This window comes from Apium graveolens, chromosome 4, assembly GCF_009905375.1.
Source record: "Apium graveolens cultivar Ventura chromosome 4, ASM990537v1, whole genome shotgun sequence".
NCBI classification, from domain to species: Eukaryota; Viridiplantae; Streptophyta; class Magnoliopsida; order Apiales; family Apiaceae; genus Apium; species Apium graveolens.
The window spans coordinates 28,437,369-28,455,649 of record NC_133650.1 but is presented as its reverse complement, the minus strand read 5'-3'; the positions used below and the strand labels follow the sequence as shown (position 1 = coordinate 28,455,649).

Here is an 18,281-nt window from a genome sequence, read left to right as displayed (position 1 = left end):
GGGTCCCCATCCCTGTTTGGCGATCCGGATTACGGTTCCTTTTTCTTTTAACTTGTAATTATTGCTGCGGAATCTCTGTTTGGCCTTTGATCCGGGTCTCTTTGTTTTTCCTGATGACCCAGATCAACGTCCATTTTGCTTTTTTACTTGTAGCTTGTTTGCATCAAATATTTTCCCATGATCCCGATTATGGTATATTTAGCTTTGTTTTCCTGATCCGAGCTTACTGCAATATTTTATTTCCGGATTTGGTGGTCTTTGCATGTATATAAATCCTATGCTGATAGTTCTCTTTTCCAAATTTCAGGTTTGCCACATTACAACCCTGCATCCAGAGCGATAATGTCTTCTTCGGCTTATGCAGCAGCTTTCAACTCCTTGGGATTGGCATATAAGACAACCAAAGGGGCCCCTGGTACTGGATCCGGATCTGTGGATGCCGAGGGTGGTGCCGAGTCTTCTGCCCCCCGGAACGTGCCCAGTCCGGGTGACGTTGCTTTGAACGAGGATCCGGATGTCCAGGAGATCTCTGAGGACCCTCCTTCGAAGAAAAGGAAGTCCGCCCCGAGAAAGCCTCCCCGCGGAAAAGCTGTCGTTTGTGATTCGGAAGGGAAGGGCCCGGATGGGGGTCTCATCAGAATAGGGACAAAGAGCCTGGTTGACCTAGCCGGGTTCATGTCTAGTATTCCTTCTCAAGATGACTATGAGGAGGTGGAGGGATACAACATGGCTGCAGCTCTGAAAAGGGTCACCGGGCAATGGGGACAGGTATCCAAATTTTCCATGTCTTTGGTTCCGGATTGCGTCCCCTATTCTTTTTTTTATACTTAGTCGATTTCTCTCTTTTTTCAGCTCGGGAGTGCCATATCTATATGCTCAGACGTTGCCTACACGGAGGTCCGGGAAGCCAACAACCGGACCAATACCGAGAAGATACGGGCTGATACTCTGCAGGGAGAGCTGGAGGAAGCCCGGGAGGGATTCCGTGTGGTGGAGTCTGGGTTGAATGATAAGCTAAAGGATTCAGAGAACCGGGCTGAGGGACTTTCCAGGGAGGTAGAGAGGCTTAAGGCCGAACTCGCTGCAAAGGAGAACTTGAACAAGAAGGCTATAATTGCTGAGTTCAAGGCCAGCGATGTTTACGACTTCGGGGTTGCTCAGGCCGGGGTTCCTGAAGTCCGCAGATCCTGGGTCGTCGCTGAACGCCACATTAAGACCGACCTATTGGTGTCCTGGGAGAGCTTCATCCAGGAGTTCCTTGCTGCCAAGGCTGTAGTGGAGCAGGGTCAGGGGGAACCAGAGCCTTATGACGGCCCCAGCCCCAGCTTCCTCTAGATCCGGACCAGCTTTGCTAAGCTTCTCGGGCCCAACCCTTGTAATTTCTTTTTCTAGGATTTCCCATTCTCGTACTTTGATTTGAACTATTTGTAATATTTGGATTTGTTCCGGATTGATGGCAATCCGGATCTTGCTTTAAATTTTACTTTCGTTGCCTTGTACTTTCCTTCCATTGTGGAAAATATTTGCTTGTCTTCAATCTGTACTTTTCATTTTTATGAGGAATCCGGATCCTGGCTCTATTGCGCAAATGATCCTGATCCGGGCTGTGGCTATGGCCCCTAACCCGGATTGGGTTTATATCAGGGTTGTTCCGGGTATGGAGCCTTATCCGGGTTGATGTTTGCTTTTATGTTTAATTTACTTGGAAAATATAAGTACATGATGGTTGTTTTAACCCAGATTCGAATGCTTATCCGGGTTGCTTTTTGGTATTGAATTTGATCTCAATCCGGGTATGAAACCCACCCGGGTTGATTTATGGTTTTTTGCTTTATGTACTTAGAAAATATTGGTACATAATGTTTGCTTGCAACCCGGATCTGAATGCTTATCCGGGTTGTTGTTTGCTCTTTTGCTTTACATAATTGTTGTTTTCAACCCAGATTCGAATGGTTATCCGGGTTGGTGTTTGCTTTTTTGCTTTATGTACTTAGAGGGTTACCTAAGTACATAATGGTTGTTTGCAACCCGGATTTGAATGATTATCCGAGTTGATTTTTGCTTTTAAATTTGCTTTCAATCCGGGTATGTCTAATCCGGATTGGTGATTGCTCCATTTACTTAGGAATTTTCTAAGCAAATAGTGGTTGCCTTTGTTTTTTGCTTCCAACCCGGGTATGAGAACGTGCCCGGGTTGTTTTTTGCTTCCATAACTGGTAATTTAAAAGTAATAACTTTCTAAGAATGGAAAATTCTTTTCATTGCTTTGCAAATTTTTTCATACAAAATATAGGATCATAGATTGGTTGCTTGCCATAGGCTACAATTTCTGGTTGCTTTTGGTTGCTTTTTCTACTGGTAAAACTTTCTGAGCCTGAGTCCATGCCATGTATTTGGTACTTCAGACTCATCCATGTTCATGAGCTTGTATGTTCCTGGCCTTAGAACTTCCTTGACTTTGTATGGGCCTTCCCACTTTGGCATTAGCTTTCCAGTATTGGTGGGATCTGAAGCTTCTGTGTCTCGAAGGACCAAGTCTCCAACTTGAAAGTTTTTGACTCGGGACTTCTTGCTGAAGTGCTCTTTGGTTTTCTCTTTATACTTTTCCATTCTTGCCACTGCCTGGTCTCGAACTTCATCAATTAGCTCAATATTTGTCCTGAGCCCCTCTTCATTTGCTATCTCATCAAAGTTGATTGCTCGATGGGAGGGGGATCCCACTTCAATTGGTAGCATAGCTTCAGTCCCATAAGCTAGTTTGAAGGGAGTTTCTCCCGTACTTGTACGGGGGCTTGTTCTGTATGCCCAAATTACATTAGGCAATTCTTCTGGCCATTTGGTTTTGCTTTCCCTGAGCCTCTTCTCTATCCCCTTGAGAAGTATTCGATTTGTTACTTCAACTTGGCCATTCCCTTGAGGGTAGGCTACCGATGACTTCTTGTGCCGGATACCCCTTTCTTGGAGGTAGGATTCGAATTCTGAACCAACGAACTGTGGCCCATTGTCTGAGACTAGTACTCTCGGGATCCCGAATCTCATCAGAATGTTATCCATGAACTTGATGCAATCTTGCTGGTTTATTGTTCTCATTGCCTTTGCTTCTACCCATTTTGTCATATAATCAATTGAGACTAGTAAGTACCTGAGGTCTCCTATGGCTCTGGGGAATGGTCCCATGATATCAATGCCCCATACAACAAATGGGATTGGTGACAAGACTGAAGAAGGTAGGACTGGGCTCATCCGTGTCACATTGCTGAAAAGCTGGCATTCCTTGCATTTCTTCATGAATTCTATTGCATCCTGGTGGATAGGAGGCCAGTAGTATCCTTGTCTTATGATTTTGTGAGCTAGGGCCTTTGCGGACATATGATCCCCGCATATTCCTTCATGAACTTCCATAAGACAGTAATGTGCCTCTCCTGGGCCTATGCACTTCAGGATCGGGGATGAGAAGGTCCGACGATAGAGTATACCCTCTTCGATGAAGAATTTTGAAGCTTTTGCTTTTAACCTTTGAGCCTTCCCTTTATCCTTCGGGAGCTCTCCCTTTTCCAGGTAGTTAATAAATGGAGTCATCCAATTCAGACTGTTGTCTATTTCCATGACCTCTTCAGACTCTATGCTCGGTTTCTGCAATTCTTCGAAGTAGACGGAGCAGTCCAGGTCTGATGAATTTTGAACAAGTTTAGATAGTGCATCAGCCTCTGAATTCTCCTCTCTGCAGATTTGGATGACTTGGGTTTTTGGTATAGAGGCGAGGTAGCTTTGGACCAAAGCCTGGTACTTGGCTAAAACTGGATCCTTGGCTATGTACTCGCCATTTGTTTGCTTTACCACGATCTGGGAGTCGCTGTAGATTTTAATATCCTGGATCCTGAGTGTTCTCGCTAGCTTCAACCCTGAAATCAAGGCCTCGTACTCTGCCTGGTTGTTTGTTGCTGAGAAGGCAAAGGAGATTGCTGTTTGGATTGTGAATCCTTCTGGGCTCTTTAGTATGAGCCCGGCTCCTGATCTTTCATTGGTTGAAGAGCCATCAACTTTGAGAGCCCAGGCTCCTATGTCTTGATCAGTATTTCTCTCCGGATCAACGCTCATGGGCACATGCTCATCTTCCGGGAAATTACATTCTATGATGAAATCAGCTAGGGCCTGGGCTTTGATTGCTGTTCTTGGAATGAAGCTCAAGTTGAACTGACTCAGCTCAACTGCCCAATTCACCAATCTTCCCGAGATATCTGGCTTGTGTATTATCTTCCTTAAGGGTTGGTTAGTTACAACCCGTATCTCCCTTCCCTGGAAGTAGTGTCTGAGCTTTCTGGATGCTGTGACCAAGGCAAAAACAAACTTTTCTAGCCTCGGGTATCGGGTCTCCGCATCTTTTAGCACTTGGCTCACATAATAAACTGGTTGCTGTTTTCCGTTCTCTTCCCTGATCAAGGCTGCTCCAACTGCTAGGGCCCCTGCTGATAGGTAAAGGGATAGGGGCTCCCCGGGCTGGGCTTTAGTGAGCACGGGGGTTGAGAAAGGTACCTTTTGATTTCTTCAAATGCGCTTTGGCATTCTGGGCTCCAATTAACTTCTCTCTTATTGGTTGCTCCTTTTAACAGGTCAAAGAAGGGTAGGCACTTTTCAGCTAACTTTGAGATGAATCTTCTGAGTGCAGCCAGTGACCCTGCTAGCTTCTGAACATCATTTTGCGTTCTGGGAGGCTTCATCTCTTGTATTGCCTTTATCTTTTCTGGGTTGGCTTCAATTCCTCTATTTCTTATCATGAATCCAAGAAATTTTCCTGCCCCTACTCCGAATTTGAGCCTGAGTGAGTATTTTCTCAAGTTATCGAAGCATTCTCTTAGGTCTCCCATGTGACCGGGGATGCTTGTGGACTTTGCAATCATGTCGTCAACATAGGATTCCAAATTCCTTCCGATTTGGTCTTTGAAGATTTTATTCATTGCTCTTTGATATATTATTCCCGTATTTGTCAATCCGAAAGGCAGCATCAGATAGGCGTAGACCGCCCTGTGGGTGATGAAGGCTGTCTTTAGGATATCCTTGGGATTCATTTTGATCTGGTTGTACCCCGAGTAGGCGTCCATGAATCTTAGCATTACATGCCCGGATGTTACGTCGATCAACTGATCAATATTCGGCGGGGGTAGGGGTCTTTGGGGCATGCACTGTTCAAGTCTGTGTAGTCGATACACATTCTCCATTTCCCGTTTGCTTTTTTCACCATCACAACATTTGCCAACCATTCCGGGTACTTGACTTCGCATATTATTCCTGCTTTGAGTAGTTTCTCAATTTCTTCATCAACTGCTTTCTGCCTTTCTGGGGCAAAAATTTCTTCTCTTTTGCTTGACTGGTTTCCTCTCGGGGTTGACATCCAAGCTGTGCATCGCTATGGATTCGTCCAACCTGGGCATGTCTCTTGGGGTCCAAGCAAATATATCAGAGTACCCTTGGAGTAGTGATACCAGGTCTTTTCTGAAATTAGCCTCGAGCCCGGACCCTATCTTTATCTTCTTGGAAGGACCGGTTGTATTGATCAGAATTGTTTCTGTTTCTACAGCGGACTCTATCTTGGATTGATCCATATTTGATACCAACTGTTGGATTCGGGCCTCTGTATTCTTCTTCGTATAGATCTAAGCCCGGGTTGTCATCTCCTTTTGGTTGCTTGCCCCTACTTCAATTGTTTCAGGGTTGGTTGCTTGCACAGTAGGGTTGTTTTGGCCAAGGACTGGGCTCAATTCAATTTCTTCAGTGACTTGGTTGCTTTTCTGCTCTTCTGAACTTGGTTTGGTTGCTTTTGGGTCTGAGAGGGACTCTATGATCTGAACTTCTTTTCTCGCATCATCCCTTGAGTGGGGGCGATGTTTCTTGATACTTTGCTGTTTCCGGAGCACCACGGCCTTTCTCTTGTTGTCTTGATGAGTTTCAGCCATTACCAGAGCCTGGATGTAACATCTTTCAGCTACCTCATAGTCTCCCTTGATTTCTCCTACCCCGGTTGGAGTTGGGAATTTGATTTTCAAGTGTGATATGGAGGTGATTGCTTGGATCCTGGTCAGGGCTGAGCGCCCGATTATGCCGTTGTAGGATGAAGGAGTATTGATAACGTAGAACTTTATCACATGGATAACTTGGTTTGGGCCCGATCCAAATATGACTGGCAAGTATAAAGTTCCCTGGATCGGGACAAAGTTGTTCCCGAACCCATACAGAGGGTTCTCTTGGCATTCATTGGAGCGTACGCTCCCAAGCTTCATCCTATCCACAGTATGATTGAAGAGTATGTTTACTGAAGATCCATTATCAATTAGCATCCTTCTTACTTCATTGTCAAAGATATCTAGTATTACAACCAAGGCTTCGTTGTGATTCGGGTTGACTCCTTCATAATCCTTGCTGCTGAATGAGATCATCATCTCCGGGTAGGATTGGACGGAGAACACCTCATCTCCTGAGCCCGGGCTCCTAGAGGGAGAGTATGACCCTCCCAGGACCACATTTACTACATTATTACCCTTCATTTACCTTTCTTCTCTCTGATTTGTCTCCCTTGAGATGTATTGATTCAGGTTGCCTTTCTTTATTTGATCTTCAATGAAGTATTTTAGAGAGAGACAATTTTCAGTCTTGTGCCCATGGGTTTCATGATAGTTGCACTGTCTGTTGTAAGGCCTGCTCTCTGGGGGAGTCTGCATTGGCTTTGGAGGATAATAGAATGGCTTTCCCTTGATCTCTTTCAGTATTTCTTCCCAGGTCCTGTTTAGTGGTGTCCACTCTGGCTCTTGCCTAGGCTCTCTGTCCTGTCTAGGTGGACCGGGATCACTTTTGGATTCTGTTTTAGGACCCAATCTTTGGAATATTGGGGTGTTTTGTACAACATTTGTCTACTGGGTTTGGTTGCTTTGTTTGAACTTTTTCTCCTGAAGGTAACCCCCTTTCGGTCGGTCATCAGAAGATTTGTTCCTGTTTCCTCCATTCCGAGTCATTCTCATCGCCTAGAGAACATCTGTTTCTTTTATGAATCGGGCTGCCATAGAATAAGCAGCGGCCAGGCTTTGGGGCTCTTTGTTTATCAACTCCACAATATACCTCTCATTGTGTTCTGGATCCATGTTCCTTCGAAATATGCTTAGAGCCTCCCTTTCATCGAGATTCGAAACTTTGTTGATGGCTTCCTGGAACCTCCGCATATAGGCTGAGAGTGCTTCGTTATCATATTGGCGGATTGTCTCCAGGTGGCACATGTGCATTTCATGTGTTTTATTGGCTCTGAATCTTCTAAGGAAGGCTCCTCTGAATTCTTTCCAGGAGTGAATGCTTATTGATGGAATCCTGCTGAACCATCTTTGAGCCCCCCCTTTGAGGGTCGAGGCGAAGAATCTGGATTTGGTTAAGTCATTGTAATAGTATATCTGGGCTATCTGTTCGAAGTAGTTGAGGTGCTCTTCCGGATCCCCCAGCCCATCGAAAGAGTCGAAGTTGTAGTGTTTGAGATTTTTCTGTCGAGGGATGGCTTCTAGGGAGTGGCTGAAGGGCGTGAGGGTCTCCCCAACTTCCAACCCGGAATTTTTCTCCATCTCTCTCTGGAGCTCATAAATCATGTCTTTAAGATCCTTCTGGCCTAGGGTCCCTCTGAGTTCTTTTGCCTCTTGTTTTAGCTAGGAGCCTCTCCTCCTCCAATTGCATTCTTTTCTGAATTTTTTGCTCCAGCTTTGCCTCTTCTTCCTTTCTTATCTGTTCTCTGATTTCTTCTAACTTTTTCTTTCTGGTTGTTTCTGTCTCCTTCTTACTAGGCTCTTTTTGATTCTTTTTTGCCTTAGTCCCAATTCGGTCGAAGACAGATCTCCTGGATTGCTGAGAGTCCCCAGACTCTTCTTGCTCATCATCTTGTTCAAATTCTATCTGAGCCCGGGCTTGTTCGTCTCTGTAGAGCTTGATTGCTTCAGCAAGTTCATGGCTTGTTAAGTTAGCCATATGCTTCTCTGCAACTGGAACATTGGTGTACTTGTACTGATTGAGCTCTATGACATTTCTAGGATCCCTGACCGGGGTATGCTGCATTAGTGGTTGCTCCTGGAAGGTCTCCCTGTCTCCTCCAGGTTCTTGAACTTGAGAGGGGTCTTGATCCGGATTATGGGTACTGGCAGAGGGCCTACCAGCTGTACTTTTTCCTGCTCTTGCCATTACCCCAATTGTACAAACAACTGACCAAGATTTGAGGCTACAAATATGGATCTGAGGTTGCTTTTTTGAAGACTACAAGAAATTTCCAGAATAATAGCAAACAAACTTTCTGGCTTTGCTAACAACAATACTAAACAAGAACAGCAGGCTCTAGAACAAAAAAGAAAATATGCAAGCTAAACAGTTCTGGGTTTTAAAATTATCAAGACTATTAAACCCCAGGCTTCAAGACTATCAAGATTATCAAACCCTAATCAACAAAAATTTAACAAATAAGAGCGGGCTCACACAAACGTGGCCTGAAGTAACAAGCTCACACAAACGTCGCTAAAATGAATATTCATATTCAAGAAAGGGTTTGGTTGCTTGTGTTCTTACAGGTTTAAAAGTGGACTCTCTCAAGAGTTCGCTGATGAAGATGAATCCAGGGGTACCGAGACCCAAGGATGGAGCGCCCTCCTTCTAGCGCCAAATAATAACTCCAGTGAGCGGGCGGCTCCGTCCGACGCCGTTCCTGGACCTTCTTTGGGTATGGATGAGGTGTAGCTGCTGGTTGGGCGCCTGCAAATAACACCAGAAGGGGGGTTTGGCTCCCACGGCGCCTCCGGTGTAAGAATAAGAACAGGGCTTTGGAGAAGATGAAGATGTGTATATGTAATGCAGAGGCTGCTGTGTGTGTGTATGGATCTGTATGTATGATAGCTGCTGTGTGTTTTTGAATATATAAGAGAGTGTGAGTGTGCAAGAGTGAATATTTTCCAACCCCTAAATCCTTCAGCCTTGGGGGTATATATAGCCCCAAGGTAGGGTTTAGGGGTAGTTACCTCTAAATCTGGGCCGTTGGATCTTGGGAGCGGAGGACGCCTGGTTTGGGTGGATTGCTTACACGTGTCCAGGGGGACCACCTCCAGAGTGTCCTAACGGCCTTCTGACACGCGCCGTGCTTGTCTGGTGTGTTGGTTGTTGATAGCTGTCATAGCCACGTGCCCACGTACCCTTCCTTGGCGGGTTGTGGGATGTGCATTTGTTTGCTGGGACCTCCCTCATGGTGGTCTTGGCCCCGATCCGGATCCGGGTATGCAGGTGGATCCGGATCTGGGCAATATGCTTGATTGGCCCGGGAGAGGGGGGGGGTCTTAGTAGGTTAGTTGAGCCTGTATTCCTTTAGTCCGGGTTGACGCCTATCCGGATCTCTTATACCCTATCACAAGTTGTTGTAAGGAAACCATTAAAATGCAAGAAAAAGTCTGTAAAAAGGATAAAACAGATGTAGTGGGGTAGTGTAAATATGAGAAGCTGGGCGAATTCTGTTTCATTTATAGGTTAATATCACATACTGAACATTTTTGTCATAAGAAGATGGATGGAACGGTACAAACGGTACAGTTACTGCTAGAGAATGGGAAAGTTGGTGGCATGCACCGCCGCGTTGAGGTGCTGTTGGAAACAAAAGCAAGTGGTTAAGGGAGGAAAGCGACGGTGACTGGTTGACCAAAAATGGTAAATATAAAAACAAGCAGCAACTCAGGGGGAGGTTACTCCGAAAAAATGCATACATGTATTTCAGAGAATATCTTGGGTGATAAAGTAGGGAACGAGGCAACAATTTCGGAACAACATGGAAATGCCAAAAAGTTTTCAAATTCTAAAGGGGGAAATTCAATAATGCTGGACCCAAGGAGAAGTTTAGTGGATTTATTTTTTGAGGAAAGGAAAAGGCAAAGGAGCGAGAGTCGTGATATCTTAAATGTTGATATTGAGACTAATATGGTCAACACTGATTCGAGTTTTCTGGTTTAAATTACACATAGTCTTTTTTTAGTTTTTTGGCTACGCTTGCAAAACAAGCTATCCATCAGCAATGAATTGCCTTAGTTAGAATTGTCAGAGATCAGGGTCACCCCACACATTTCGAGCTCTGAAGGACCTTCTACGTGAACATAAACCTGGTTTTGTTTTTTATGATGAAAATGTTATCTTTTGCAAGTAAGATTGAAGATCTTAGAAATCGATTTAGTTTTGAGAATTGTTTTTCTGTAGATAAATTGGGAAGAAGTGGTCGCCTTGCCTTCATCTGGAAAAATAGTTTTCACAATGAGATCACTAGTTACTCTCGTAATCATATAGATGTTAATATTTCTGAAAATAATATTGTCAGCTGGCGTCTTTCATGTTTTTATATGGCTGTCCAGAGCGTGATAGAAAAAAAGAGTCTTGGAATCTAATTCATAAGTTAGTAACTTTATCCCCCCTGCCATGGTGCATACAATGGGATTTTAATGATGTATTATACGCTTCTCACAAGCCGGGCAATTTAGCACATCCCCAAAGTCTGATGGATGGGTTTCAAAATGCTATAGAAGATAGTCACCTGAACTAGTCTTGTGTGGAGGGAAGTTTACCTGGGAAAAAAGTCGTGGTTCAAGTACCTGGGTTCGTGAAAGGCTTGGTAGAGCCTTTGCTTCTACGAGTTGGTGGTCTAAATTCCCTTTATGCAAGCTCACTATTTTACACACATCATGTATAGATCATGAACCCCTCATCCTGGAATTATTTCAAGTGGAAATCTCTAGCAAAAAATTCAGATCCCGCTTTGAGAATATTTGGCTTAAAGAGCTGAATTTTGTGGCTGATGTGTCTGAGGCTTGGAGTAATATCCCGTCTATTCATTTATTGCCCAAACTGATAGAAGTTTTTCCTTCATGGAAAGATGGGGTAGATCTTTTTTTAACAAATTCAGAGAAAAGGTGAAGCATCAGAAAATAATTTTGGATAGACTGGCGGACATGACTGATGAGGTTGGTATCAATGAATATTTGCAGGCTAAGGATGCTCTAAATACTCTGCCGTCTCAGAGGAATCATATTGGAAACAACAAGCTAAATTGTTCTGGTTAACTGAAGGTGATGAAAATACTAGATTCTTCCATGCTAGTGCCTCAACTAGGAAGAAGTCGAACCGAATTGATCCCTTGATGGATGAAAATGAAGTGTGTGTTAAAGATCAGAAAGGTATGTGCGACATTGTGTTCACTTACTTATCTAAGCATTTTGTGGGTGATACGGAGGAAGAACACATAGGTCAGGTAGCCTGTGCGAGGAAAATAACTAATGTACAGAATGCAGCTCTGACTGAGGATTTAAGATTCGAGGAATTCACTGTAGAAATTAAACAAATACACCCGACAAAGTGTTGGGACCGAATGGATTAAACCCTGCATTTTTTCAAACTTTATAGAATCTAATGGGGCAAGAGGTCTTCAAGTATTGCTAAAATTGGTTGGACACATCTATATTCCCAGGTGAACTCAATAACACAATTGTAGTACTTATTCCCAAAAAAGGAAATTGCATAAAAAATGAAAGATCTTTGACCAATAGCCCTTTGCAATGTCTTGTACGAGATTATAGCAAAAGTTTTGGCAAATAGAATCAAAGTTGTTCTTCCTGATATAATATCGAATAACAAATAACATTTTAATTGCTTTTGAAATGATACATCATGTGAGACTAAAGAACAGAGGTTCTGAAGGAGAGGTAGCCCTTAAACTCAACATTAACAAAGCATATGATAGAGTAAATTGGAAATTTTTGCATGATAGAATGAAGGAAATGAATTTCTCTCATAAGTGGATAGATTGGATGCTTTTTGCCGTCAAGAATGTATCCTATCTGTTATGTCTCAATGAGTTTTTGGTTGGACCAATCTATCCTAAATGTGGGCTCATACCAGGGGATCTACTTTCCCTTATATATTCTTCCTGTGCGTGGAAGGTCTTTCTAATGCTATTGACACTGCATCAGAGTTGGGTAGTATTCATGGTTGCAAGATCAGACAATCAGCTCCAATTATTTCTCGCCTCCTTTTCGCCGATGACGGTTTTTTATTTTTCAGAGGGACTGTCGAAGAAGCAACAATGGTGAAACAAGTCCTGTCGAATTATGAGCAACTCTCAGGAAAATCTGCGAACTATCAAAATGCAGAGATTTATTTTAGTGCCAATATTTGTAGGGACAAATAGTTGGAACTATCACATATCCTGGGTGTTCATAATGGTATCACTGATATGAACTATCTTGGATTACCCTCATTAATTGGTAGATCCAATAAAAGAGTGTTTGGTTATTTGAAGGAAAGATCAAGTAAAAGAATCCAAGGTTGGTGAAAGAAACTTAATCGAGAGCAAGTAAAGAAATTTTAATCCGGAATGTGGCTCAGGATATCCCTGCGTATACCATGTCTTGCTTCTTGTTTCCTAAATCTCCATGCTAGGAATTTGAGATCATGTTCAATAGTTATCGGTGGCGGTCCAGCTCCAGGGAAGGGAATGAGTTGAATTGGCTGTCTTAGAATAACATGAGCCTGGCTAAGTCAAAAGGTGGTTTGGGTTTTAGGGACCTCTATAGGTTTAACATAGCCTTACTTGGAAAACATTGTTGGAATTTCATGAGTAACCCATAGTCATTGGTCTCGAGTGTTTTTAAAGCTTGTTACTTTCCCAACACTTTGGTTATTAAAGATCGTAAGGGTCACAATCCTAGCTTTATTGGGCAGGGCATTATAACAATAATAGAGGAACTCAAGAAAGATTTTAGATGGGTTCTAGAGAATAGCAAGGATTGTTAGGAATATATTGTAGGCTTGATGATATTTTACCAAAACATATTAGCAGATTTAATTAAGTGAAATTGTAGCTTTCAACGAATAATCTTACTCTGTCATCCGTTGAAAGAGTAGCTTATGTTTGAATAAGTTTTTGTAGCACATTCCTGTGTACTGTAATGTATTAGAGAATTAGAAGTTGTAGAATATTTTATGTCACATTGGCTACTAGAACGATATGCAAAATAGGTTGGCTAATTGTAAATATTAGATGCCTTGTAATTTTGCATTAATGAAATTGAGTCAACTGCTTTGGAAATACTTTCAACAGATGTTTCTACAAGGCTTCGACGGATAACCCAAGTCCCAATCAACGGATGATTCAATAGAGTCTCGACGGATAATCAACAGAGTGTCGACGGATAACAAATTCAAATAGGAGTTGATAGTGACTTGACAGTCACATGGGTTGATTGTACACAAAAGGAATGTGGCATCCTATTAGCAGGATTTTAAAAACAAAGAAGCATTTCCATGCTAACTTGAAGAAATATAAAGATGCCAGATAGAGAAATGAAGAAACATGTGACTAGACTTAGACACTTTTGTTTTATTAGTTTGTCTTTTTTACATGTAACTTGGTGATATATAAATCAAGAGTAGCAAGTAGAAAAAGATTGATTAAAAAAAAGAACTGAGAAATAGATAAGGCATAATCTGTTAAGAATTTCTTAGTTCTTACTTTATAAATTTACTTGTAAGCACTGTGTGCATTATTGCATCAGAAAGTTCTCAATCAATATATATCTCTGGTGGAAAGATCAATCCATCAGAAAGTTTTTAAATCTTTGTGCTTAATAACTTAGTGTTTTGAATACATTCATATTTTATTCCGCACACTTGCATATTCAAATACTGATATACTTTGATAAAATAGTTTCTTTAATTTTGAAAAGAAACCTAGAATTACATTCAACCCCCTTCTATAATTCTATTGTTAGATTGTTTGGGAATAAAAATTGGAATCAGAGCAAGCTCTTGACATACTAAGAGTTTAAAAATCAAAACAACTAACAACATGAGCAGGAAGGATGTTTGAGTGAAGATCCCCTTTCTGGATAAAGACAACTATTATCACTGGAAGTTGAAAATGCACATGCATTTTCTCTCTTAAGATGAAAGATATGTTGATTGCATTAAGAAAGACCCTCATGTTCCTCGAAGAGCTGCTACAGATACTGAAAGAGCTGTAGGCAATGAGCAAAACTTTCCAAAGCCACAATCAGAATGGACAGATGAAGACGTTGAGCAAGTGCACAAAGATAAAAAGGCTTTGAACATTCTATTCAATGGTCTTGATTGAGATATGTTTGACAATGTCATCAACTGGAAAAATGCTAAAGATATTTGGGATACAATTCAAATCATATGTGATGGAACTGAACAAGTGAGGGAAAACAAGATGCAACTTCTAATCCAGCAGTATGAGCACTTTCATTTTGAAGACAGTGAATCTTTGAGTGACATCTTTAGTAGATTTCAAAAACTACTAATTGTGCTGAAGCTGCATGGAAGAGTCTATCAGACAAAAGATTCAAACATGAAATTCCTTAGATCTCTACCAAAAGAATGGAAGCCTATGACTGTCTCTCTCAGAAATTCTCAAGATTACAAGGAGTTTACTTTGGAGAGACTATATGGCATTCTAAAAACTTATGAGCTTGAGTTGGAACAAGATGAGCAGATAGAGAAAGAAAGGAAGAAGGGAGCTTCTATAGCATTGTTAGCTGAACAAGAGAGAGTGAAAGAGATGAAGGTTGAAGTTGTGAAATCTACACCAAACTCTAGGGTTTGTGAAGGCAAAGGAAAAAGGGCTAGTTGCTGAGCATGAAGATCATCTCAGTCAAAAAAATGGAGGACATAGATGAACATCTAACTTTCCTATCAAGAAGGTTTTCCAAGCCCAAATTTAAAAAGAATTTTGGAGCAGCCTAGCAAAATAGAAACATGGTGGATAAATTCAAATTCAATGTTTCAAATATGGCTTGAGTGGTCATTTTACAAGTGAATAGAGAAATCCTGACTCCGAGAAAAAGAAGTTTGAGCCTGTAGATTACAAAAAGAAGAACTTGGAATTGCTCAAACAAAAGGAAAGGGCTTTCCTGACTCAAGAAAATGACTGGGCAGCTAATGGGGTGGATGACGATAAAGAAACAAGCTATGTCAATCTAGTTCCAATGGCCAAATCAGATGAAACATAGTTTAGTTCTTCAAGAAATCAGGTAATCACTACTAATCTAGCACACCTTTCTAAAGATGAGTGTACTGATGCTATAAATGACATGTCAACAGAATTATATCACTTGCGTGTTACACTTAATTCACTCACTAAAAAACACAAAAATTAAAGAAAACAATCTATCTTTAAGTGAAAGAAATACTGTGCTAGAAGCTCAATTTATTGAATTTGAGAAACTGAAGATAGAGTGTAGAATTGCTAAAGAGGAACTGACCGAATCTTTGAAATACTGTGCTAGAAATAAAAAAACTGAAGATAGAGTGAAAAAAATGTTGTGCTAGAAAGCAGCTTGAACGAGAGCACGAGGTAATCAAGGCTTGGAAGTCATCAAAAGATGTACATACCCAAATTGCTAAAGTTCAAGGTATAGAATCATTCTGTAAAGAAGCCTAGAAAAAGAGCAAGGAGAAACTGGATCCTGCTTTAGCAGAAGGATTTTTAACGAATGTGGATTCAACGGATAATGAAGATTATCCGTCGAAAGACAAGAAACCACATTCGTCGAATGAAAGAAAACCAATTAGCAAAGCCAAGCTATCTAAACTCAATGAGAAATATGGATTAGTGTCCAAGAACTTCGTTACAGGAGAATTAAGTTAAGTCAAGGAGAACAAAAGAGTTAATGTGGGGCATCTGTCAATGAAGCAACTGAAGGACCAATTGGAGAAAATTGAGGTTCAGGCAGAGTTCAAAAAGAGAAATAACAGGAATTGGAAAGTATGAATTAAAAAACATAACAACTGCACACCTAATATATATGCACGTAGAAAAATCTGTGTTAAGTGTGGTAGTGTTAATCATTTGTTTGTTAATTACAAATCTGCTATGCCTGCACCCATGTCTGCACCTCCCTCATTTCTTATCATGCCCACAATGCCTATGAATGTCATGCCTGCATAAAATTTGAAAGCACAATTTGCTAATATGCCATTTGCACAAAATCCTTACTATGCTGCATTCAGTATACCTTAAATGCCATTTAGCATGCCATACTGGAATAACATGTTTGCACATAATATGCCATTTTGTTTTAACCAACATGTGCATGATAATTATGCAATTATGAATGGTTTTCAAAGCCCTACTGTAATGACCAAGGTTGAATCTCAATCACCTAAGTCAAATGAGGACAAGCCTAAGAAACCTAAAAAGAAGGCTAACAAGGCAGGACCCAAGGAAACTTGGGTACCAAAGTTAACTTGATTTTATTTTGATGTGTGTAGGGAAACAAAAGGAATCTTTGGTATCTGGATAGTGGTTGATCAAGGCACATGACTGGAGATTCCACCCTGCTCACTGATTTTAGTGAGAGAGCTGACCCAAGCATTACTTTTGGAGATGACATCAAAGGGTATACTGTGGGATATGGCTTGATTTCTAAAGACAATGTCATCATTGAAGAAGTTGCTCTAGTGGATGGACTCAAACACGATCTTTTGAGTGTCAGCCAGCTATGTGACAAGGGCAACTCGGTAACATTCAATTCAGAAGCCCGTATTTTTATAGACAAAAAGAACAACAAATTGGTTCTCACTGGAGTGAGAAAAGGAAATGTGTATCTAGCTGACTTCAACTTATCAAGTGCAAATTCTATTACTTGTCTTTTCAGCAAAACAAGTCAAGATGAAAGTTGGCTGTGGCACAAGAAACTGTCCCATCTGAACTTCAAGACTATGAATGAATTAGTCAGGAAAGATCTTGTAAGAGGCATACCTCAAGTTGAGTTCTCAAAGGATGGACTGTGTGATGCCTGTCAGAAAAGAAAATAAATCAAGGCATCATTCAAGAAGAAGCTGAATTACAATTAAATAACCACTACAACTATTGCACATGGACTTGTTTGGACTAGTCAATATGTTGTCAATCTCAAAGAAAAGATATTGCCTAGTGATTGTGGATGATTTCTCAAAGTTCACTTGAACATATTTCCTAAAATTTAAAGATGAAGCTAGTGAAATCATTATCAATTATATAAGGCAAGTCAACAATCATCCGGATCTCAAAGTAAGAAGAATCAGGAGTGACAACGGAACCAAATTCAAAAATTCTGTAATGAGGTTATTTTGTGAAGAAAATGGGATCATGCATGAGTTTTCAGCAGCAAGGACTCCACAACAAAATGGAGTGGTAGAAAGAAATAATAGATCTCTTATTGAAGCTGCAAGGACAATGCTGGAAGAATCAAAATTACTAACTTACTTTTGGGCAGAAGCTGTAAATACTGCATGCTACACTCAGAATGTTTCTTTGGTCAATCATGCAAAATGCATGACTCCTTATCAATTGTTCAAGAACAGAAAGCCAACACTAAACTTTCTTCATGTCTTTATCTGCAAATTCTATATTCTAAGGAATCAAACTGAGCAGAATGGAAAGTTTGATGCCAAAGTAGATGAAGGTATTTTTGTTGGGTATACAGTTGGAAAAGCTTACAGAGTCTACAATCTCAGAACCAACATTGTTATGGAATCCGTACATGTTTTGTTTGATGATAAGAAGATTGAAGGACTGCATGATGAAGGTTTCCATGAAAGCCTCAAATTTGACAATGTTGAGAAGAAGCTTTGTTGGATCCTGATTGGGTTTTAGCTATGCAGGATGAGCTAAACCAATTTGAAAGGAATAAGTATGGAAGCTGGTACCCAAACCTAAAGGCAAGAATCCTATTGACACCAAATGGGTATTTAGAAACAAGATGGATGAAAATGGCATAGTGGTCAGGAACAAAGCTAGATTGGTTGCTAAGGGCTATTGTCAACACGAAGGAATAGATTTTGATGAGACCTTTGCTCCTGTTTCAAGACTTGAAGCCATCATAATCTTTCTAGCCTATGCAACCCATGTCAATTTCAAGGTCTATCAAATGGATGTTAAGAGTGCATTTATGAATGGAGATTTGGAGGAGGAAGTCTATGTTAGTCAGCCTCCTGGTTTTGAAGACCACAACTTTCCAGATTATGTCTACTATCTTTTGAAGGCACTTTATGGATTGAAGAAAGCACCTAGAGCCTGGTATGACACATTGTCAAAATTCCTTTTAGAAAATCATTTCACAAGAGGTACTGTTGACAAAACTCTTTTTTTTTAGAAATGTTAATGACTCTAGTATACTTTTTTAGATTTATGTAGATGATATTATATTTGGATCTACAGATGAGAAACTTTGCAAAAAGTTTTC

General features: G+C 41.0%; 1 protein-coding gene across 1 annotated transcript; it reads left to right on the top strand.

The window, feature by feature from the left end:
* The first annotated feature begins 330 nt into the window (after nucleotides 1-330).
* On the top strand, nucleotides 331-1,394 carry LOC141716736 (uncharacterized). The gene is made up of 2 exons (XM_074518925.1): nucleotides 331-768; nucleotides 853-1,394. The coding sequence occupies exons 1-2, from the start codon at nucleotides 343-345 to the stop codon at nucleotides 1,333-1,335; spliced, it is 909 nt and encodes a 302-aa protein (XP_074375026.1). The 5' UTR covers nucleotides 331-342; the 3' UTR covers nucleotides 1,336-1,394.
* Nucleotides 1,395-18,281: the final 16,887 nt, after the last annotated feature.

What these genes read in the sequence shown, in the direction of transcription:
- LOC141716736 (XM_074518925.1), top strand. Translation starts at nt 343, where the DNA reads ATGTCTTCTTCGGCTTATGCAGCAGCTTTCAACTCCTTGGGATTGGCA. An exon ending in TCACCGGGCAATGGGGACAG is followed by an intron (nt 769 to 852) that starts GTATCCAAATTT and finishes CTCTTTTTTCAG; the next exon opens with CTCGGGAGTGCCATATCTAT.